At 35.0% G+C, this 24,777-nt stretch overlaps 1 protein-coding gene across 1 annotated transcript in view; it reads left to right on the top strand.

The window, feature by feature from the left end:
- The window catches only part of STAB2 (stabilin 2), a 922,612-nt gene that overhangs the window by 563,300 nt on the left and 334,535 nt on the right, over window positions 1-24,777 (top strand). Inside the window, exons 39-41 of the mRNA XM_044087850.1 lie at window positions 2,339-2,434; window positions 2,567-2,612; window positions 16,657-16,733. Coding sequence (XP_043943785.1) covers window positions 2,339-2,434; window positions 2,567-2,612; window positions 16,657-16,733 — 219 coding nt within the window. The remainder of the gene's footprint in view (window positions 1-2,338; window positions 2,435-2,566; window positions 2,613-16,656; window positions 16,734-24,777) is intronic.

Here is a 24,777-nt window from a genome sequence, read left to right as displayed (position 1 = left end):
GAGCTTTTCTCCCCAGGCCTCCACTGAAAATGGGCTCCCTGAGCCCAGTGGACCTCCCAGGTCATCAAACTGAAATAAATAAATAATAAAATAAAATCTCTTCTCCTGGATACATAGGATGTCCAACCTCCTCTGTATCATCATGTCATCCACTTCCAAGCTGTGTCCTGTCAGTGAGCCTACATTAAGTGTAGCAATTCTCAGTTCATGTTTGGCAGGTTGGTTGGTTTTGCATCCAGCTTTCACTCAACAGAGCTATCCCAGGTAACCCAGGCTGGGAAACTAAACACCAGCCAGCCAGTAGCTTATTGACCCAGGGCTGCTGAGCTTTATGGTGGGCACACACTGGCCAATAGGAGCACATATAACCCTCCGACTGTTAGCACAGGTCCTTGGCATGGGTCAGAGTAGGCCGGGTCCTCAACCCAATTATTACTGGTAACTACCCAATGCAATTTTTGGCGACATTAGTCAACATGACCGAATCACCTAGAGCCATATTTTACACTGTCAAGTGGCTAGCCCTGCCATGGTGGGCAGTCTGTGATCTGTGTTCTCCTATCTTGAGGATACTGCACACCACAGTAGTTGCCCAAAATGGTTGGTCTGTACAACTCTTCCCCCTATAGGACACCATGTAGAGTCTGTGCTGCTGCCCACAGCTCCATTCATTGGTGAGTTTGAGATGGAAACACTCAGCATGTTTTTCGGACATGGGAGAAACTCCAGGGAGTCACAGGGAGAACATGCAAACTCCAAACAGGCATTGGTTGGAGGTCAGGATCAAACCTTGTACTGGTACTATGTCCCATAGTAAATAGATAAAATATTTTGATAATATGTCCTACTCCATGTTAGTGGACCATAACAGAATTATAAACAGCAATGGTACAATGCCGCAAATTATGAACAGTTATGCAAACTAAACTGGAAGACATTTTCAGATTTCATTTAAAATCTGCATATTCAGATGACTTGTTCATACTACCAAAGACTTGAAAATGGTATCTGAAGTCTGTGACACTTCAACACATGCAAAAGTTTTATACCCTGTCACCCAACAAAATTATATTCTTAAAATCCACTCTGATTCTGCATAAAAGTGCCACAAAGTCCATAACTGAAAACAGACAGAAAAAAGTCACTCAGAATTCCATCACACTACTGTAAATGGGCATCTGTAGGAAATAACACATGGCTTTTCTAGAAAAGAATATCATGAACAAGTATGTAACATTTCTTTTTTATTCATTTCGTTGTCTTGAGCTGGATTTTCCTTTTTGTTTCACATTATACTTTCAATGCAGCAGATCTTGCTGTACAAGAAGGAAGATTAATATAGTGACCAAGTTAGAATGGATAGGTTTAGTCAATAACATAGCACATCCCATTCTCACTTTAAGAACTAGATGGCATCATACAAATACAACAGCGCAATCCAGCAAACAGCAGGGTGCAAAGAATGGCAAATGACTATGTCAGTTTGTGCCAAGCACTGTCACTGTTGTAGAGTACAATTTTAGTTTCCAGGTTTTTTTTAAATATATATTTAGATATATATGTATATATATATATATATATATATATATATATATATTTTTTTTTTTTTTTTTTTTTTTTTTGAATGAACAGTGATCTGAAGCAGACAGCAGCATGGGAGAGGTAGCACTACCACAGATGATGAATTATAAGGACCACCACTTTTTTTGTATGAGAGGCCATTTGTTCAGAAAAGCATAGATTATTCACTCACATTCAAGCTCCAAAGCAAAATCAGCCTTATGATTTCTAGTTCACAACTCATCTGGCTTATTTTGCTGTATGAGTGATTGTGGGTGAAAAGTACATGCTCTTATGGAGCTCTCAAAAATGGAGTCAAATCCGTGTGTGCTTTTCACTAGTACTGAAAATGTGCTTACATGCAAAGGGGTTTTGTTGGAATTATGAGTCTAGTTGTGTAGAAATTTTAACTGGCATAGGCCAAGTTATAGCCAGCAAACACGTGTGAGTATGCTGTGAATTTTTGCATGTGCACTTTGCGTGTGTGTGTGTGTGTGTGTGTGTGTGTGTGTGTGTGTGTGTGTGTGTGAGTGTGTCTGTAATATTTATACACATATGCAAAAAATATCAGTAATATATTTTCAGACACACACACACACACACACACACACACACACACACACACACACACACACAGTTGTGTGAGGGTTAGATAGAATAATAGGTAGATAAAACAGACAAATGTGAATGTGTATGTCTATTGAACATGTTACTTTCTAGTGGTAAAGCAACAGCTTGTACTGAGATGTGTGATGTGTTTTTATTTTTAATCTTTTAGAGTGTACATGTGTCAATGGGAAGTGCAGTGAGTCCATTGAAGGAGACGGATCCTGTGACTGTGACATAAGTTGGAGAGGTGTGACATGTGAAACTAGTAAGTAATGGAAAACTGTAAAAGATAACTGACGGTCACTGATCTGAACATTAAAGCAAATTAAGTCAGTCTGGAAAAAATAATTGTAAAGTTAGACTTTGTCTCAATTTACCATCATCTTTCATATTTCAGAAATCACAGGAGATAACTGCAATTCAACATGCCATACAAGTGCCAAGTGAGTATTGAATTATTGTATTTGACGTTGCTGTTGCTAAGACATCTGAAGACATTTTAACTGTCGTTGCTCATGATATGTCAGAATCAGGATATCCCTCTATATCCATGCCACTCTTCTCTTCCTGCTGTAGTCAGAATTCAGTGTGGATAACATTGGTAAAGCACTGCCTTTATGACATGTGGGACTATGCTCTCATAGGAAGGATGTCAAAAATACACAGACTGAAAACGTAAGGCCAAAAACAAATACTGCATTTATGAATCTGTAAGTCTTTCTAGCTCAGTTATTATAAAGTGTACTCTGGTATGAACTGTCTAGAATATATGACATAAACACATTTCCACCAAACAAAAATAGATATCCTATAAATGGTGACGATGGCTATCACCTAATTATTTATGTCAAATTCTTTTTATTAGTGTTTTAGTCTGTAAGGAAATAAAAATAAAACAAAAATAAAACAATTGGTTCAACAGATAGCTAAAATATTCTAGGCAAACTACTGTAGTCAGCTGAGAACAGAAGAACCAAATTAAGCAATTTGCAGAGTATTTAATAACAAATTCTTCTGGTAGAATAGTTGGGAGTTAATGTTAAAAAATACAGATCCAACTTTTGGTATGAACATGATAACTCAATGCAAACTACTTTCTGGTGCTCTACAAGCTATGATTTTTTTTAAACTTGTAAGAAAGCTTTTATGCATTTAATTATTTTGTTATACAGAAAGAAAATCTTGTCAAGGAAATATGTTATAGATTTGTCCATTGTGATATTATGCAGGACTTTACTAAAACAAGTAGTACCTTAAACAATAATGCATTGTCCTTATATGTAAAGTCAAACAAGAAGCTTAAGATGCAGTGCCGTCAGGACAAAATGTGTGCTAGTAGGTGCTAGTAGTCATATTAGTATCAGTTATAGAACAAGTGCAAAAAGAGTTTCCGCTTATGACAGACATGGGTACCACAAAGGTTCCAAGATTAAACTTGAGAATGGTCCAACAAATGCAAAGCTACAATAAATTCAGTTAAATTGAGCTGCATTAGGAAGGCAGAATGTGTAATACCCATGCCAGGAAAACACCTATGTGAAGGGTGGCACATAATCCTGATATGCAAGAGTTACTTTTTGTGGCTCAGATAAAATGGTGAGGCTGATTCCCAAAGCTGTGAAATAGTCGAGGGAACTTAACTCCTCTCTTCCCATGGCCTTATCCAGCATACAAATCACCATACTTCATCATCATCATCATCGTCAATCCTAGCGGACATGAAGCTCAAGAATGAAGAGCTCAACATCACAAATACATGGATGCCCCCATATTCTGTACCTTTCAAGAATGAAGACTCTGAATCTGATACATTTTCTGCCTCTTATTTTTCTTATCTGCAGTTTCCAAATCATATTTATTTGACAACTTGATTAATACACACTTAGTATGTAAAGACAGCAAAAGCGTGCTGCTTATGTGAGTCTTTATAATTTTATGTGATGATATTCTATGCTGCAGGTTTTGAGGGATCAGAAAATAATAAGTAAAGATGTGCAGTGTGAGGTTTCATATATATCAGAAACTTAGAAAAGATCACTTTTTTTCTTAGAAGGATATGTGGAATATTGAGACGTGACATTTCCATGGAATGTTGAGACGTGACATTTTTGCAGCAGTGGGGTATGTGACTGCTAACTTCTGTGTAACACTACTTAAAGAGATTTAATGACTAGTTTCATTGAGTCTCATTTAGAAATACTTTTAGACAGTTTCTTTACCATTTTGCAGCAGTAATTTTTCAAATTGTTGCATCATTCTCATTTAATTAATCATCACCTCATGATATTTACAGCATTTGATTATCAGTACCTGTCCTTCCCTGTTCCTTATTCTTGGGAGCCCCTGAATAACCATAGCAGATTCACTGACTTACATAAAATTCTATTTGCTCATCCTAGCAGATATATTCCATAGTGTGATATAGTTTGTACATTTTTCAGAGAGCAGTCAGCACTGCCAACAGCTGATTCAGTGAAATGCCTTTCATTCATTCATTCATTCATTCATTAATTCATTCATTCACCATTCATGTGCTAATCCATTGGTGCTGGTAGGGGTGATGGAGGTAGGACACCGGACAGGGAAGAGAAGACTTCCTTAACCTTATCAGCATTGTCCAAGTCATACTCTAGGATCCTCAGGTTTTGCCATGCAAGCTCAGATGTATAATCTTTGAAACATGTCCTGAGGTCTACATCCAGTGCTCATTACGTATTATGCTGCTTGTGAGAAATACCCCGGGACATCCTCACAAGATGCGAAGCCAGTCTTGGCTGACGCTTCTCAAAATAAAATAACAGTGGCTGCATTCTGTCATTGTCTGGTGCCAAGAGTCACAATGTGCCACTGAGTGTGAGTCCACCTACACTAGGAGGGATGCCCCCCCCCCCGCCCATTTCTGCCTGTTGTATCTGTGATGTCATCATTTAACTAGCAACAAAAGCTTATGACTAATGAGCTCATGATGAGTATTAGGACATTGATTGACTGGCAGATAGAGTGCTTTGTCCTATGACTCAGTTGTTGCTTTATCACTACATACCTCTAAAACAACAACAGTACTGCTGCCCTTCAGTTTACTCACTGGTCAGTCTTCCAATCTCCCTTTCCTTCTCAAATGAGCAAGATCCTAAAATAAACTCTTCTACCTGATGCATTTGTCTGCTTAACCTGCAGAAAGCAATGTACTCATTCCTAGATAAAACCATGACCTCTGATTTTCTGCTACTGATTTTTTTTTTCTTTTTTCTTTTTTTTATCAGCAGCTTCATACTAGGTAAAACATTGCCATACACTAGGATAAGTATAACTAGCCACAGTAAAAGGAATTTGAGCTGAATACAACTGACTCTGAGATGCTACAACCTCAAAGAAGATGATATTGAGTTAGGAATTATGGCAGTCTCCTCCAACCTGTGGATAAGGCTCTCCACTTCCTGCACACAGGAGCTCATGCTCATTATTGACATACTACCATGAGGATGGTACATATTTGAATGAATTATCAGCTTTAATAACTCTTATCCTCTGATTTGGGTGCTGCCTGCTGTGAGCCTTCTTGAAGTGTCCTGTTCCCTGGGTTTATTCCAGAATCCTTGGTAGAACTCTATTCTTACTATGCTAGAACTTGTTTGCAATAAATTTCACAGGCATGTTTAATGTCCAAGGAATAACCAATGTGCTACCTGAACATTCTCTGTATAAACACCAGGAAACACCTTTATTTGGTTAGAAACTAGAACTTAAAAATACAGGATACACAGATACCATAAATCATCCTACTTCCAAAACACTCAGTATGCAGCTTCTGGAATTAGAATCCCTTGCACTGGAACTATTTGTGTATGACACCACATTAGGAACATGAAGTACACCGAGGGCATTAATTCATAATTAATCTAGTTGGTTATGCTGTGGTCCTTACAGATTCAATAGAGAATGGGTTATGTTCAACAAAACAGCCCAGAAAACAAAAACAAAAAAACAGATACATAGATACATAGACAGATACATACATACATAATGAAATAAATATTTTTAAAGTACCCATTAAAGGAAAAGTCCACCCATTCCAAGAGTTTAACTCATCTGTTAGGTATCTTTCCATACTAAAATATGGCTGTAGTATATTTTAGTTACCTGAAACCAGCATGTACTTTGCAAAATATTCATTTCCTTGCCTTGAAATCAAAGGAAGTGAAAGTCTACCCATCTTTTTAAAAGCTTATTGTCTCGTATACTTTGGCCAATGAATTTGTCACTGCCTGCATGATAGACCACAGATGAAGGTAAATCTGTATTTTTACTTGTCACGTACTACCCATAATATAACATTGAGTAAAAACTAAATGAAAGCTCCAGCCAAGCTAGAACTTCCAATGAGTGATCTGCCAAACCTCCTGTAACAGAGGCACATGGGATATATGCAAATGACCCTTATGAACATCAGGTGTTTCAGCTATATGGCGATTCTAATGAAAGGTAAAAAGTAAAAAATGCACCAAGATATCACACAGCAAAATGTTTAATCACAGCAAAGTACAAAGTGGTACCACTTTGTACTTTGCTGTGATTAAACGTTTTGCTGTGTGTTATCTTGGTGCATTTTTTACTTTTTACCTTTCATTTGGATTTATTTCTGCACCAAGGTTTTACCCAACACGGTTTCTTTGGTTTTCTATATGGCGATTCTGATTGCCCATAACTTTTACATTTGAAGTCGTTTTAATGGACATTTTCAGGCCAATAAAGCCAAACCCCACTAGCTATGAATATGCATATTTCGGCCTTGTTATGACCTCGTCAGCATAGCACAAGCAGAGTGTTTGACTAAGCATAAGGAACACAGGGTTGTTATACCCAGCTGATGTCCATTATCATTAGGGTGACTGCAAAATATCCCAAAGTTTTTACTGATTGGTTTTTCAGTGTGACCTTCTCACTCTTTGTTTTAATTTGTTAGTTGGGATATTTTGCAGTCACCCTAATGATAATGGACATCAGCTGGGTATAACAACCCTGTGTTTCTTATGCTTAGTCAAACACTCTGCTTGTGCTATGCTGACGAGGACATAACAAGGCTGAAATATGCATATCCATAGCTAGTGGAGTTTGGCTTTACTGGCCTGAAATCGTCCATTAAAACGACTTCAAACATAAAAGTCATGGGCAGTCAGAATCACCATATAGCTGAAACACCTGATGTTCATAAGGGTCATTTGCATATATCCCATGTGCCTCTGTTACAGGAGGTTTGGCATTGGAAGTTCTAGCTTGGCTGGAGTTTTCATTTATTTTTTTCATAATATAACATTGGGAATCAGTCTTGCTGACGTCAATAGCTGCTATAAAGATGTGCTGTTGAGTTAGGATATAATGCCTTATTATTTTCATGTGAGATGTAACATTCATTTGTCTCTTTGAAATGGATTTTATATATTTTTCCTAACTATATTTACAAGTCAGGCTGATACAGAATGATTTTTGCAAAGTGCTCAAGACATCCTTGAATAATTTTGATAATTAAGAAACATGGCAATGAGGCAGTCTTCTAACAGACAAATGTCTGTACTAACAAGTTTGCTAGTATATGCTGAAGGACCAAAAGTGCAAGTAGAACATCTTGCTACTTCTTGGAATGAGCTATAAAGTCATGGTTTTATCTTGTCTGGTAATAAGAAATGAACACATACACTAATTTTGCAGGGCATTCCTGATTTGAGCAGTTCTGTCTTGTGGGGAGTGGAACATGAATATGGCAAACACATCACTCTGATACTATATTTTAATCATCTTAGTATCATATAAAGTAGTATAAACAATCAACATTGCACATCACAGAGTCATTATTTGGCAAAAAGATGAAAATAATTCCTTTTCATTGATAATCCAAACAACGAGCAACATTGCTGAAGAAATATTTAATATAAACTTTTAATGCAAACTATTAAGTGCTTTTGTCCCACACTTATAGGAGACTTTACTTCATCAGAATACAAGTAAAATCATAACTTTCTCATTTAAAAGCTACTACAGGAAGTAATGTCACAGATTTATAATATAGGAAATGATGTCACAAACTCATATATAAACAAATCCATTAACATTTTAAAAACCTTAAGTCAATGTGAACAAATACATAACTCAATCTATTTATCTAATTTTGGTGGCATGTATTTTTAAAATAGAATTTGACAGGCATATGTTCATTCAACCCAGGTGGAATCGTGGCACTTAACCTTATCTGTCATGTTATTTCCTTAAACATCAACCTCTGTTTTCAGCTGCCATCCATCCTATTCCATTTGACAAGATCCAACCTAAAAAATAACTTATTGGAAAATGCACAGCTTCGCTAATGCAATATTTACAACCTTATTATGGATGGCACTGGTGGGCCCATAAATTTGTTTGTTTAATTTTCTTTCTGTTTTACCAATGTAACAAAATGGTACAGGATACACACTTGGCAGCATAAACAACTACAAATGTGTCACAATTAAACTTGCCTGTAATTATAATACATTTTTCAAAATCTCCTAAAGAAATTGAACTTTCATATACATAAAGGATATTGTTTGCATTTCCCACATTTATACATTTTACATCATGTATCCCTGGAGTCAACTTCTGGGGGTCCCAATAGTTCCTTTAAAGAATGATTTCTTCTAAAAATAAAATAAGGAGCAAAGCCTAACTTTGTTTTCAGAACATCAGAAATGAGAAACAAATTTTCCTAATAATGAACATTACTGCTCCTGTAGCAACAGAAAATGTTAATACCACAGCAGCATTCAGAACTTGTTGATTATGTGTAACACTGTTTAATTTAATAGATGTATGTAAAATAAGAGAAAATTTAAGCTGTCTACAATCCACATCCTCAGTTTTCATTTCCAACACAATGTTACTCAGTTATTTCCAATATAAAACATGTTGCACAATTTATCTACTTCAACAGAAACATTTTTTCAATGTTTATCTAGACAAATGAGCCATTTGTCTCTTCACAATATTATCTTTCTGTCTGAGGGTGTAACTATTGTTATAATATAAAGACCCATTACTAAACATGGGTTTTCTAAAAATTCTGGTCTGGAATTTCCTGGATAACCTGGTCTTTGTAAATATTAATGTCCAAGTCGTTGATGGATTTCATAGTTTGTTATAAGAAAAGAAACAAACTAAGTGATGGCAGAAGAGAACACCAGGGAGAAAATCTTCAGTAATCACAAGTCAATAGTGTATAAAATGTTTAATTTCCGCTTTCGTCACACAACTTCATCAGAAAACAACAAATGCAAGTACAAGTGGTTTAAATACACCAACCAATAAATAACTAATTAACTCAATTATCAAATTCATTAAAATGCAAAATTAAAAAATGATAGTTAAACATTAAATAAGCACCCTAAATCAATACTTTTAGGAACAATTTACGATATTTTAAAAAGCATTTTAAATTAATAGCTTCATTAAGTCCTGGTAATAAATCAGATTTTAATCTAACTTGCCAAAGGGTTTCCCGTTGTTCTACGTAATTTTTAAAATCCCCAGCTCTCCTATCAGATTTACAGATCTCTAAAACAGAAAACACAAATTTCTTAAAACCTGAGCATGTTACAGAATGTTTATATAAAGCATTGTTAGGGTCCTTACTTTTAATAGCATATAGATGTTCTTTTATGTGGGTACTTAAACTCCTCGTGGTCATTCCCACATAAAAGGCAGGACAAACAGAACACATGCCAATGTAAACAAGCCCACGACTATTGCAATCAATAAAACCAGGAACTTCTATAATCTTTTCTGATGTTATAATATTGATGTAAGGACCTTCAGAAATAAAACAGCAAATTTTACAATGATTACACCGAAACATACCCTTCTTCATTCTAGCTATAACAGTGTCATCTGGAAAATGACATTCCAAAATTCTTTTAAGGGTGTTGTTCTTACAAAACACAAACCTAGGTTTAGGTCCAACAACCTGGATGATATCAGGATTTCCCTGAATAACTTTCCAGTTTTTCTCTAAAATGACCTTAATCCTATTACTATCACTACTCATCTCAAGAGAACAAAAAAGTCACAACTGGTGTTGTTGTGTGACCATGTTTTGGCAATATTATTCGTGATGATTGATCGATCAAGAATGGGAGGAAAATGTGTGGAACGTTTATCAAAAACCTCATTACCAATGTCTGTTAATAACTTTTCTTCATAACCCCGCTGTGCAAACAAAGAAGCAATAAAATGAAATTCCTGTATCAAATCATGCTCCCTAGTGGTCATTCGACTGGCTCTAATGTATTGTCCTCTAGGGACATTTTTCATAACATGTTTGGGATGCCCACTGGAATTATGCAAGTATCCATTAGTAAAAGTCTCTTTTCTATGGATCCTACTATGAAATCTTTCATCCACGGTGTCCCACCAAATGTGAATGTCTAAAAAATTAACAGCTAATCCAACATCACCAACAGTGAATTTAAGGTAGCCAGATAAAGAATTAGCATAACAAAGGAAAGTTTGCTCAGTATCACAACTTCCCTCAATAATAAAAATTAAATCGTCAATGTGTCTACAGAAAAAAGTAATGTTAAATTTCTGCTTCAAAATGGGAATAAATTCAAACTCCCACCACGCCATAACTAAGTTGGCGTATGCAGGTGCTGCTGGGGAACGTTCCACACATTTTCCTCCCATTCTTGATCGATCAATCATCACGAATAATATTGCCAAAACATGGTCACACAACAACACCAGTTGTGACAATTTTTGTTCTCTTGAGATGAGTAGTGATAGTAATAGGATTAAGGTCATTTTAGAGAACAACTGGAAAGTTATTCAGGGAAATCCTGATATCATCCAGGTTGTTGGACCTAAACCTAGGTTTGTGTTTCGTAAGAACAACACCCTTAAAAGAATTTTGGAATGTCATTTTCCAGATGACACTGTTATAGCTAGAATGAAGAAGGGTATGTTTCGGTGTAATCATTGTAAAATTTGCCGTTTTATTTCTGAAGATCCTTACATCAATATTATAACATCAGAAAAGATTATAGAAGTTCCTGGTTTTATTGATTGCAATAGTTGTGGGCTTGTTTACATTGGCATGTGTTCTGTTTGTCCTGCCTTTTATGTGGGAATGACCACGAGGAGTTTAAGTACCCGCATAAAAGAACATCTATATGCTATTAAAAGTAAGGACCCTAACAATGCTTTATATAAACATTCTGTAACATGCTCAGGTTTTAAGAAATTTGTGTTTTCTGTTTTAGAGATCTGTAAATATGATAGGAGAGCTGGGGATTTTAAAAATTGCGTAGAACAACGGGAAACCCTTTGGCAAGTTTGATTAAAATCTGATTTATTACCAGGACTTAATGAAGCTATTAATTTAAAATGCTTTTTAAAATATCGTAAATTGACTGTTCCTAAAAGTATTGATTTAGGGTGCTTATTTAATGTTTAACTATCATTTTTTAATTTTGCATTTTAATGAATTTGATAATTGAGTTAATTAGTTATTTATTGGTTGGTGTATTTAAACTATTTGTACTTGCATTTGTTGTTTTCTGATGAAGTTGTGTGACGAAAGCGGAAATTAAACATTTTATACACTACTGACTTGTGATTACTGAAGATTTTCTCCCTGGTGTTCTCTTCTGCCATCACTTAGTTTGTTTCTTGGTTTTGTTTGGCTTTTCTTAGTTGGTGGTTGTTATAAGAAAACTTTAAAATGTTGTTGTGTATAAATGTATCCAAATAATCTGTCTATTGTGTCACTTTCACCTTGAAAATCAGTAAAAATGCCATCCAAAAGTCAGATGTATAATTTCATATAATGCCAAAAAGCTGATCTTATGACAAATTGTTGTTGCCCTGCCAGCAAAACCATTTTCACAAAAATGGAGTCTGAGGCTGCCCCCATTGCCACACCATGAACTTGTTTGAAAAATTCCATCTCAGACTCAAAGTATCAATGTGTTACTAGTATTCTGTTGTATGTAAAGAATTTCAACAAACCACTCCATGCCTGTCTCAAGGAGGTTACCTGATAACAAATCACGTATGTCAGCTGTTAGAAAAAAAATATTGTTATCAAAATCTAGATCTCTCATCTGATTAAAAAAATCTATTAGTCCCTCAGGACCCAGGGATAGAAATCGAGTGTTTTAAAGTTTGGTCCACAAAAACTGCCAAAGGTTCTATTTTGACCCCTTACCAGTATAATGGGGCATACTGGGGGGGGGTGTTCTTGTGGACCTTCAGCATCCCAACTATGTGGGACACCAGGGGATTGTGGATAAAACCTTCATTATTTCTTATGAAATATTCTCTTCCATCCACAGGTCATACAACCCTCAATCAATGAGATGATATATAGCAACAATCTCATTAAATGAAGCAGAAATATAAAAACCATTACTCAAAATAGAGATGAACATTTTCCTTTGCAATCTAGCTGGTATGTAAAAACTGCCACCCCACCACCACCACAACCACCTTGTCAGGTTTCATCATCCATAAAGTCTTATCTGTTGAAATGGATCTCAAAAGGGAAGACTCCTTTTAACTCTGATTTACAAGGCTTACCTTTCACCAGATCTCTAATGTCCTTCTCTCATGGTTTTTGAAAACCTAACAAGACAGGGCGGGTGTTACGATTAAAAACAGATGTCCTAATAAACCTGTTCATGAAAAAATTGCCATCATTATCCAAAAAACATACACTGAGAAGTCAACTTTCTAATAAATAACTTAAAATCAATGTGTGTTCATCAAAGCACAATATGTGGTGGGAACAAATGAAAACTCATTCCCTAAAAGGAAAAAGTGTACATCTGTAATATAATGTTCATTGTAATTAAACATTTTAAAATCATTATTTTCTACTACTACTCCAGCTTCTGTTGAAAATATCCCCTGGTCATTCAATTTTCCTGTAATTCCTCCAACTTGTTTGTGAGTTTTCAGTCTCAAATAAGAATTTTTGTTCTGGAAATTGTTCCACTTGTTGTCTATTTATACTCAACAATTCAGAAGTGACAAAATTAAAAAAAAATCTTCCTGAACTTCATCATGTTATAAAGGTTAAACTGTTAATAAACAATATAATGCAGATGTTTAAATCCAGACATGGACAGCCAAAGATTTTGGAGTCCACAATATATAGAGAGATTCAACTGTATACTCATATGCAGTTCCTTTTATATCTTAAATTTAGAAAAAAGAAAAGATCATTTCATGCAAAGTTCAAAGCTTTCCCAACTTTTGATTACACATAAACACACATATTTCTAACGTCTTTCAGGAGTAACCAGATAAAAAGAGATATTTATACTTTACTGCTTTGCTTTTGACAGGTTAATGTGTTCCTTTTCAGCAGACTTTATCTCCTACAGAATACCTAACTTTCTTCCAAGGCTAAATGATTACAAGAAACATTTGCCATCTGTTTACTAAGCTCTAATGAGCTCTAACAAAGTCACGTTGTTCTTCTTAGTTCTTAAGTGAAATACATATATGAAACTGTTGCAGTACTTTAATCTCTCTCTCTCTCTATATATATATCTATATATATATATGTATATATATATATATATATATATATATATATATATATATATATATATATATATATATATATATATATATATATATATATGTGTGTGTGTGTGTGTATATATATATATATATATATATATATATATATATATATATATATGTAAGCATTAGTAGACACAAAAAAATAACATATCCATATCACTGTTAACTGGATGCTTGTGTGTGTTTTTGTTGGTATTCATGTCACTAGATACTGGATACTTTATCCTTGGCTTAGGATATGCCCTTCTTTGTTCATACTCTTTCAAGTCTCTCTTTAATATTTTCACTTTCTCTTCTTTCTTCAGCTTACATTGTCTGCCCACCTTATCAAAAAACAAATAAAAATTGACTTTGTAATTGTCCTAAAGCAAGTCAGTGGTAATAGGATCAATCTCTTCATTAAATTTATCAATTTGATCTTCATTACGCTTTATTAATAATGCCAAATATTCACAACCCACTCAATCAAAAATATGTTCTAGGTCTTTATATAATTGGGAATCATCACATAATTCATTTGGAAATTTGCAGAATCTCACAGTCTAAAAATTTCTTGTTGTCAAAATGTAAACTTTATACTTTTAAAAGCTTCTTCTAAAACATCCATATTTGTTTCTAAACTGACTCTGCTAAACCCCAGGCTCCCTATAAGAGACATAAAAGAAAACTTATTTTCAAGACATAAATCCAAGTCAGTAACCCGATAAATATTGCTCCAACAGTTACCTGGTTCACTATTCAAGCTCCCTACCTCATTATCAGAAGGATTGCATTCTACTGCTGCAGACTCTTGTGCAAAACTAGGATTCCTGTTTTCTGTTTCATGGTCACTGACATTCTGCACAGAAAGTTCACCTCTGGGTAAACTACTTTCCACAAATTGTGACATCCCTTTTAACATAATATTCAAATCACTAGCCAAAATGGAAAATTCATTAATATCAATTGAAGCTCCAGTACTCACACTTAAAAATAAATTGGATGATGAAGAAACCTCCGTTTGGCACAAACCAGTAACAAATCCAAGTCAAATGTAGATTTGATTCCCAAAGTGACCAATAATAATCCAAAAAACAACCACCAGTAAGAATTTTTAACATAATTTTCTGCAGTAGCTTTTAAATATGGAAGTTAAATGTTGAAGTTGTGATTTTATTTGTATTCTGATGAAGTCTGCTTTAACTGTGGGACAAAAGGGCTTACTAGTGTGTATTAAAAGTTTGTATTACACATTTCTTTGGTGACCTTGGTGGTTATTTGTTGGATTATTATTGTTCATTTTGGCAACTGAACGTATGTTTCACTTTAATTCCTTTTCATTGGTTGATGGCATGATTTGTCCTGTAAAATCTCAGGTTTCAGTAAGAATGGCCCACCTTGGGCAGTAAAAAGGTGACAACCACAATAGTTGAAGACATGTTTTGGATAGTGATCCACTTGGAATAGATATGCTTTTCTGTAAGTGAAACCGTTTTATAAAAAGTAGTGTTTTAGTCACACATAGCACAAATAACTCAACTGCCATAGATTGTGGTTGTAATACAGTGTTGGTATGCTGCAATGCAATACATCAATGGGGTAGCAATACAACAGAAGAGGGAAAATGTAAAATATGAAGGTATCAATGCCTCAGTTTAAAAGAATCTTATAAAAACACAAATTCAAGAACAGATGGTTGTACTGTTTATACTGAGCTTGATATTTCTGAACAAAACCAACAAGCATTTTTCTCTATCTTTTATGGTAAAAACACTCACCGTCATACTGCAGACATTGTCAAATAGCAGAAATAGACTTTTGATGCATCAGTGAACAACTCCTGAATTGCACTGCTAGTTTTGACATCTTATGAAAAGTGTGGTAGAGGGTCTGTTGGTGCTTGTAGGGCTACAGTCTTACAATAACTACAAAAGTCTGTCATTTCATTACTTTCTTAGGCTGGAGCTGTATAACTGCAAATAATAGCTTAAAACAAGCTCTGACAGAAGTATATACAAAGGCCATTCAGTAGAAAAATTAAAGCTATTATAGAATATGTGTCTCATTTTGCTGCCATTGTATCTCAGTGGAATAGGAAGATAACATCACTTCCTTATATCTAGCATGGCTTTTATTAAAGGGACTTGAAATGTATCCTGAGAAGGAGATGTGAAAGTATTAAAACAAGATCATGTTAACATAGCAGGCCCTATGATGACCATTTTGTGGAAAAACATCAACATTTTCTAAAAAGAATATAGAGTGGTTTTAATGTATTAAATTAGCTCAAAAACAGAGGAACAATGAAAAAAAAATTGAGTCCTAAGGAGGGATGTTACTTAAAAAGTGGAGCAATTTATCAAAAAATAGCATTGAAATAATGATACTAAGGGTCATACTATAATATGGATACAATACACTCACGATTCAGTATTTCAGTTCTTAGACTCAAGTCTTAGGAACTAACTGCATTCAGTATTTCAGTTTTTAGACCCTAGTCTCAGGAATTAACTGCACTTGGCAAAAATAAATTCATCATGACCCAGACATCCATGTTGTATGACTTAAACAATGAATTAAAGCACAATTCTAACAACAGAAAACTTAATTTTATTAACTCACTTGTAACATTCTAACAAAAATATATTATTAAAACTGAAAAAATCCAATAGTGTTGGTTAATGAATGTATCTGATAATCAGTGATACACCACAAAGTTCCCAACACTATATAACTTGTTCATGTCAGTGTGATTAGTTTTTAAGGAGCTTTGTTTGTAAGTTATTATTAAAAAATGACAGTGCCAGAAGACAGATTGAAGTAAATGACAGTACTTTTACAGATAACTGTTTTCACTGCTAACCTAAACTGTCACTTTTATGTTTGTGCCAGTTGCCTGATTGACACTGATGGGAGATGGTACTGCAAGTGTGCAGCTGGATTTAAAGGAAATGGCACAAGCTGTGCAGGTAAGCAAGATTCATTCATTCAAAATTCTGTTATAGTTTTGATGTAAATGTGAAAAAATCACATACTCCAGCACGCTGAAAAGCATAAACATTAATAAAACAATAAAATCACAGCAGGACAGGCACTTTCGGGTATTATACCTGAAAGCGCTTGTCTTGCTGTGATTTTATTGTTTTATTAAAGTTTATGCTTTCCAGCATGGTGGTCTGCAAGATTTGTCAAGTTTAAAAGAAGAAAAGCAGCAGACAAGCAGGCCCAGGTGTCCACAGTACAAATAAAACACAAAATCCTCCAAGAAAAGCACTGGAGAAGCTAAGAAATTCTTTTTTAGCATAGTTAAAATTTAATGTTCGATATTCATTATTATCATTTCTGATGAAGTCTTTGGGACGAACAGCGAACATTAAATTTTAACTACACTAAAAAATAACTTTCTTAGCTTCTCTAGTGCTTTTCTTGGTGGATTTTGTGATGTTTCAAGTTTGCATCCTAGTTTTGTGTCACTGTGGACCTTTAATCTTTTTGGGCCTTTTTTTTTACTTCATAGTTCTGATGTAAGGAAACCTGTCAGGCTTCCATATTTGCCGTTTTAATGTATGGGGCAAAGATCTTCATATTGTTCATACAAAGAGCTTGTCCTCTATACCAACCCCCCATAACCCCCTTTTCTTATGTAATTATCTTCATGGTCACTTGGAATTTCAAATGGGAATTTCATTTGACACAACCTTTATGAGTTTCAACTAAGTGTGTATCATTAAACTGTTGATCCATACATATCTGTAGTATTTCCACCTAACTATCTCTATTTAGCTACTGGGAGACTACTAAAATTTCTCAATTTGAGATGCACTTCTTGTAGGAATTCCAGTATAATTTATTCTGCCCCAGGACAGTGAAATTCTCTGGCTTATTGGTTAACAAAATGCAGTACAGTTTGGATTTTTAAATCACAACTTAAAAATCTGGATCTTTACATAACATTTTGAAACAAACTATAATCTATGCTGTTCACTCTTTACCAAAAATGTCTGCTTGCCCTGTCTGTATTTATTTAACAACTGCACCATTTCTCTTAATAGTTCTTTATGCTTGTATTTGCAGAGTGTTTTTTACATTTCATATGTATTTATTGTGATGTGCATCTAGAATAGTAAATTAAAGTTTGAATAATGAATTGTGTATTAATGATCATAATAAAGGTTGAATTGTAGGACTAACTAATGTTAGAATTGTATGTATTTTAAGTGCCAAAACAAATAAATTATACCAACACATATAAGTACTGTATTATATAAGTCAGTGTTTCCTCAACAGCCAGGCTGCAGCTTGGTACTGGGCCCTGGCATCGTTTATACCAGGGCATGAGAGGTTTTCCTGGATTAATGTATTTCAATGCCTTTTGAAAAAATTAGCCATCCCCCCGACGACTCACTTTTGACAGTAACCAAATGACATAATGCGTTGAAGCACATAAGTATTCTCGTGTGGATATGTAAAGTTGGGTTAGGAAAATTATTTCTGTAGATGGGGTATCAAATGGGTCAGAAAAGAATCAATTTCACTGGATTGCTGGGGATCCCTGCAGGAAAAAGCATCAAATTTGGGAGTTGGAATATGATGACAAGGAACAGGAACAGCAAGAAACTGTATTTGGGGCACTGTTGGAATCTAGCTATGACCAAATGGAGGACAACATGTATAAGGTAAGATACAGCAATGAAGTGCTGCTGAATTTTGGACTTGGAGTATTTGTTCCAGACTAAGGGGCTGAGCTGGACCTGAATAGCTGCCTTTGAGACCAGGACAGTGTTACCAAGAGTGTTACTTACTTCGCAGTACATGGCGGTACTGAAAGTTCTTGCAAGTAGAAATACTGAATTAGCTGGTTGTATTTACAAAGGAGTGATGAAACACATTATTTTGGTGGGAAATAATGAGTACATAAGGCAGGTCGGTTGAGGAAGAGTAGTGTAAATTAGTATGAGAAGTGTAAAATTATAGACCCAGCTGTGACCAGAAAGATAACCTGAGTTCAGTTAGTGAGTCAGCTGCTGGAAGGGCTAGGCTAGGATGACATACACTTTTTTTTTTTACCTCAGCGGGAGGGACTGTGGATTTGCATGTAAGTAGAGTACTTGGTAGAGACTAGTGCTTGTTTGAAAACCCGAGTGCCACGATTTTTTAAATTAGTAGGCCTAGAGATTTAAATTTCAATATGAATAAGAGATAAGGGACTTTGTTTAATTTTAGTGATAAGAAATCTCGCATTGAAGCTGTTTGTGATGCAACAAGTAGAGATTCATCCACCTCAAGACTACAGGAGTGATCTCCAGGATGTAAAAAGGAGGAGTTCATCCACCTCAAGACTACAGGAGTGATCTCCAGGATGTAAAAAGGAGGAGAAAACTAGAAGCACACAGAAGAAAAAGTCTGCAATCACTCTTAAGTACATGGACAGCTATTTAAAATTTAGTTTCATGCAATATCCAGACACTGACCAATTGCCACAACCTCACTGTCATTTGTGCTACTTTTCAGGGAAATTAAGTTATGAAGCCATTGCAACTTACCCAACATCTCAACACAAAACATTCCAATCTGGTCAATAAACCCACTGAATTCTTCTTGCGTAAAAGAGATGCACTTAAAATAGAAAAGAAAATTATTTCCCAAGCTTGAAGCACTGACACCACTTCTGATGGCATCCTATTTAATATCATTACAGATAGCTAAATGTAAAAAAAATATATACATTGGTGAAAAACCCATTTACCCTTCTTTGATTGTTACTTGTAATGAAGTATTAGGCCAGTCTACAACAAGTAAAATGAAAGACATCCCAGTGTTGAATGATACAGTTGAAAGGCAGATATCTGATATGGCAGAAGATACAGAAATGCAACTCACTGAAAAAAATGTAAAAAATCAAATTTGTTTGCATTATAACTGCATGAATCTAGAGATATTCAGAACAACATTATTTTATTTACATATGTATGATATATTGATCATGATGGAAGTGACATGAAGGAAAACATTTTAAGTGTTGCAGAATTACCTACACACACTACCAGCAGTGAAATGTTCAAAGTTTTAAATGGTTTCATTGAAGAGAGAGGTCTTGAATGGAAAAATTGTGTTTGAGTTTCTACTGATGGCACTGCCTGTCATACAGGTAGAAATTCAGGTATAGTCACTAAAATTTAGGATATGGTGGGCAATAAGTTATTGTCGATACATTGCTACATTCATAGGAAAACTTGGCCTCCAAAAGATGGCACCTGAGCTTAATGAAGTCCCGTCTCAATCTGTTAACTAATAATCAAATAAAAAACAATGCTTTAAATACAAGACTATTAAATGCATTGTGAGATGAAACGGGCTCTGATCATCCACATCTTCTTTTCTATTCGGAGGTTCATTGGCAGTCCCATGGTAAAGTTCTTGAGAAATTATATGAACTCTGAAAGGAAGTTCAGCTGTTTTTAATTGATAAGACAAGTGATCTGTCCCATTATTTCCAGGATAAGAAATGGGTAGCCAGCTGTCATATCTCAGCGACATATTTTTTATATAAACAACTTGAATTTAAAAATTAAAGGTCCAGATACAACAATATTTAATGTCTGGAGTAAAATTGAATCATTTAAAAAAAAACTCAAACTCCAGCTTAATATGATTGCAGAAGGAAACAATGAAATCTTTCAGTCGTACTCAGATTATATTATGGAAGCAAATGATTTCTATTCAGAGAATTCAGTTTCAGATATTATTGCAGCCCACCTGAAGATGTTGATGTTGTCCTTCGAAAAGTATTATGCCAAACATGAAGATCCCGGGCAACAAAATATGTGCATTGTGAACCTTTTTGTTGAACACAGAGACAGCCCTTTCCTGTGAAGAATCCTTTCAACTTATTGATTTATCATCAGACAAAGGTCTGGAAAGTACTTTTAATTCTATGAGTAATTTGAAATTCTGGATAAGACTGAAAAATTAATCTCCACGTTTACATATGAAATAGCAATGAGATTTTTTGTTTGTTTTTCCACCACATATCTTTGTGAAACTGCATTTTCTGCTATGACTGTGCTTAAAATGAAACAGAGGAACAGCCTGCAACTTTCTGACTGTATCTGTTTGGCTATCACTTCAATTCATCCCAGAATTAATAAGCTAACGGACAGAAAGCAGCAATAAAAGTCTCACTAGCCTAACTAAAACCTTCAAAAATTCATTTGTAATAAAAAAAAAAAAAAATTAAGTTTAACTTTTTCAATAACTTAAAATTGCTGTGTTAAAGTGCTGCATTTTTAGATTCAAAATATTAGTGTTGGAACTAGTGTTAAGAATTGAGAGATTCATATATTTGTATTTATTAAATTACATACTTTATATATATAAATATTTGGCATGTGTATGTGATAATAAGTGTTTTGCAGACAAGTTGACATCCTTCTGCTGCTTCCCCTGCTCAGCTGACTTCTGTCGTGAACTACAATGTTGTATCTTTCGGCTTTTCCCGGTTAGGGGTCGCCACAGCGGAACTCCGGTCCGCTAATGATTGGCAGTAGATTTTTACGTACTGAGTTGCCAGCCCTGACGCACAACCTTCAACAAAGGTACGCCCATTCACGCATGTCTCCACATAAAATACGCTTTAGCTGAGATTCGAACAGGACAATGTCATACTGTGAGGTGACAACGCTACCACAGCACCACCACCACAGTTGTGGTGAGCTACAATGCATAAATATTTTAATCACTACCATTTTTTTCAACCCAACATTATTAAAATCAATTTAATATACAATAATCAATTATACACTGAAAAATATTATACTTTTTGGTGATCAGTATGGGATATGTCAATGAAAATCAACACAAATTAATTTAATGATGTTGGCCTGAGAAAACTATAATATGCTACACAATTTCATTAGTCCAGTGATTGATAATGAATTTAAATGTAGTTTTTATATTTTTCAACATAAAACAAAACAAAATTCACAGCAGCTTCCAAATAAAACTTGTAATCCACAAAATAAAGCAGCTTTTCAGGCAAAACAATAAAGCCCTGAACAGGGCAAGCTTAGAAAATTGTGAAAAAACCCACAGATGGCTCAGCACACTTCAGTTCACTTTATTCCACAGAAACACAGCACATTAATGCTCCACCATACGTTTTCATTTTAAAAATCACTTTCTCAGATGTGGGCTGTTCAAACTACTAGTGATTTTATACCATTCACTTAATTACATTGATTAGGTGAATTAATTAATTGAAAGGTTAATTTAGTTTAAAACCAAAAACTTTTCTTGTTGCATCTCTCTGTGTTGTCACAATTAAAACACATTTAATGTTACAAAGTTTGATGAATAAATATGTAGAAATAAAAATATGTTTTAAATAAAAATCCTTAAAACACTTGACTACAAAGAATAAATTATAAAGTTAAAATACTATTAGAAACACATTTAGTAGGACTCAGTGGTTAAAATTACCAACTTGAATATTTGCTGTAAAGGAGTACTGCACCCACAGACTCAAAAAACGTGTTTAAAACATCATGGCATGATGCTTCCTACACTTTAACAGCAATCTGGGATTATTTACAGGATTTTAAATATCTTTATATGTAATTCCAGACTCTGACCACCTGGTGGCTGGCATATTGATGTAGTTTGGATAAATCGGGTTGCCATCCAGTATCCCAGAAATCATTGTTTGGCTCAAAAATGTTACATCATGCAGGCCTCCGTTTGCCTAAAGTTCCTGTCATTTCATAGATGTTGCATGCGTACAAAGTACTGAGTAAAATAGAACAGTGTAAGTAACATTCCATGCTGCTGGATGACTACTTAAAACAGAAACAGTGCAAATGCCGCATAACACACTCAAAGTGCTGTTTACTGCTGCCTTTTTTCTAATTTAGATTAAATGGCACTAATTTGTGAGACAATGAATTCCAGTCCATTTACTTCTCCCCTCCCCCATAACACTTAGCTTCCCTAGCTGTCAAAGTCCTGAGGGTAATTTGATCTGGTAATTCCATTGTTTGGCAGATCTCAGCAGGGTGCTTGACTCATGTAATTTAATCTTTGCACTAGCATTTCCTTTGTTAGAGGGGACATTTTTTTGCTGCACTATAGCCATGGCCTTACCTGACTGCAATCACATCCAGTAAGGTCTTGCACCAAGGAGCTAAAGAATAAAACATTTATTCTATTAACTAGTTTAGATCTTTATTAATTTAAGTGTTAAGGTATCACTTCATGCTTCCACCTTGTTAAAAATTGAGATTTACATGTGCAAAGCGTGTTGGTATGCAATGTTTGCCTTCATATGTTTTTATTCCACTGGTTGGTTTGCAAAAAAAAACCTTTTGCAGTGTCAATGGATTTGTCTTTGCACATACAAACCACATTACTATATTTGCCTTTCCTTTTTCTTGTGTCCAGAAGTCACTTATAACAACGTAAATTTTTTATTGATTTTTTTTTTAAATAAAGGACATCAAGGTTAACTTACCTTGAATCAGATAATGGATGCCACTGCAAAGAATCACTGTTGAAATATTTGTGCATGGACAAAATCACTTACTAAATCTATTTGCCAGCCTCCAGTTCAATTGGTGCTATGGCTTTAATATACTGGTGTGCTTGCTAATGCTTTCCAAATATCTCCACCATTACATACCACTTTTGCAGTGTAGTAACCACCCGACATGCCCATACACCTTTAGCCATCAATATGCAGCTACTCCTGTTCATGTGAGTATGTGAATTCATTTTCAGACTTAAGGTGTGGAAGCTGTACTGAATAATTCTAGGTGCTTGTTCAGGTTTCACATGGTGCTTGCTTAGAGCTACTCTCATGTTAAGCCACTATGAATATGTTGCACTGCCACCTCTGATACCAGGGTAATATTTTAATCTTTCTATTCCCGCACTGCACACTAGCAGTATTTGGTGCAAATACAACAGAGAAGTATGCAAGTGATACACCACCTAAGCATCATTTGCCGTGCAGAATGTACAAGTATGTATACCAAATTTCTGTGTTTCCAAACATCAGTGTTACAACACTACTATCTGAATAAAATGAACAGCACGCAGGCTGGGGGAAGGACAAGGGAGCCATGACATCACAAAATGGGTGGGTCTTATTATTTTAGTTAGAATCAGATGACGGCTGTGGTGATGTCACTTTGGGGGAGGGAACTGATTAAAAAAAAAAAAAAAGTACCTGCACTGCCTGGCCTCAATGATATCAGTAATTGGGCGACTCCAGCAAGCTTTATTCAAACGTGAGAGAATCATTTTGTAAGTGAAACCATTACAGTATGAGAAGGTAGGTTTCTGTTACAGAAGTAAGGGGAATTATAAAACTTGTAAATGCTTTACTGTTGTTGCTTTACAGAGGACAATGTAAATAGGGAGGAAAAGGGCCATGAAGTTAAGGAATACATTAGAGAAACCTGTTGTACTCCTTTAAATGAACTTGATCCTCCATCTAGTGGATGATTCATGAAATTACAGGTATTATAAAAATTGCATTGTAAACCAAAGGCAAATTGTATAGCCTCACTCAGGTAAAAAAATGTTAAAAACAGGAAAATAAGGGAAAAATAAGTTCAATACCTTTGATAAATGAGTGTAACACTTGTGTTCATAACATATTACAAACCCAACGTTTTAATAAAAATACAAATACAGAAAAGCTTAAAGACCTACTGTAACTATTGGAAAACATGGGTAAAAACGTGATAAAATTCACATAAAGTGCAAATGCATATCACAGTTTTGCTTCTCTCAATTTTAATAATGGGGCTATGGAGATATGTTCATTGAGACCCAGTGGCTTACTGGCCTCCAAACCTATCTGCCACCATAATTCTCTGTACTCCAAACATTCCACCCATAAACCCCCTCTGCCACTCTTTGCCACCCTTTCTATCACAAAAAAATGTATAGTATGCATTTTCACAGCTTTGTTTGTGTTTGTACAATGCATTAGTCTGTTTGTTTGTTTCTAGG

Source organism: Protopterus annectens, chromosome 11.part0, assembly GCF_019279795.1.
Source record: "Protopterus annectens isolate FY-2018-M chromosome 11.part0, PAN1.0, whole genome shotgun sequence".
Lineage (NCBI taxonomy): Eukaryota > Metazoa > Chordata > Ceratodontiformes > Protopteridae > Protopterus > Protopterus annectens.
This window is presented reverse-complemented; position numbering and strand designations above follow the sequence as displayed.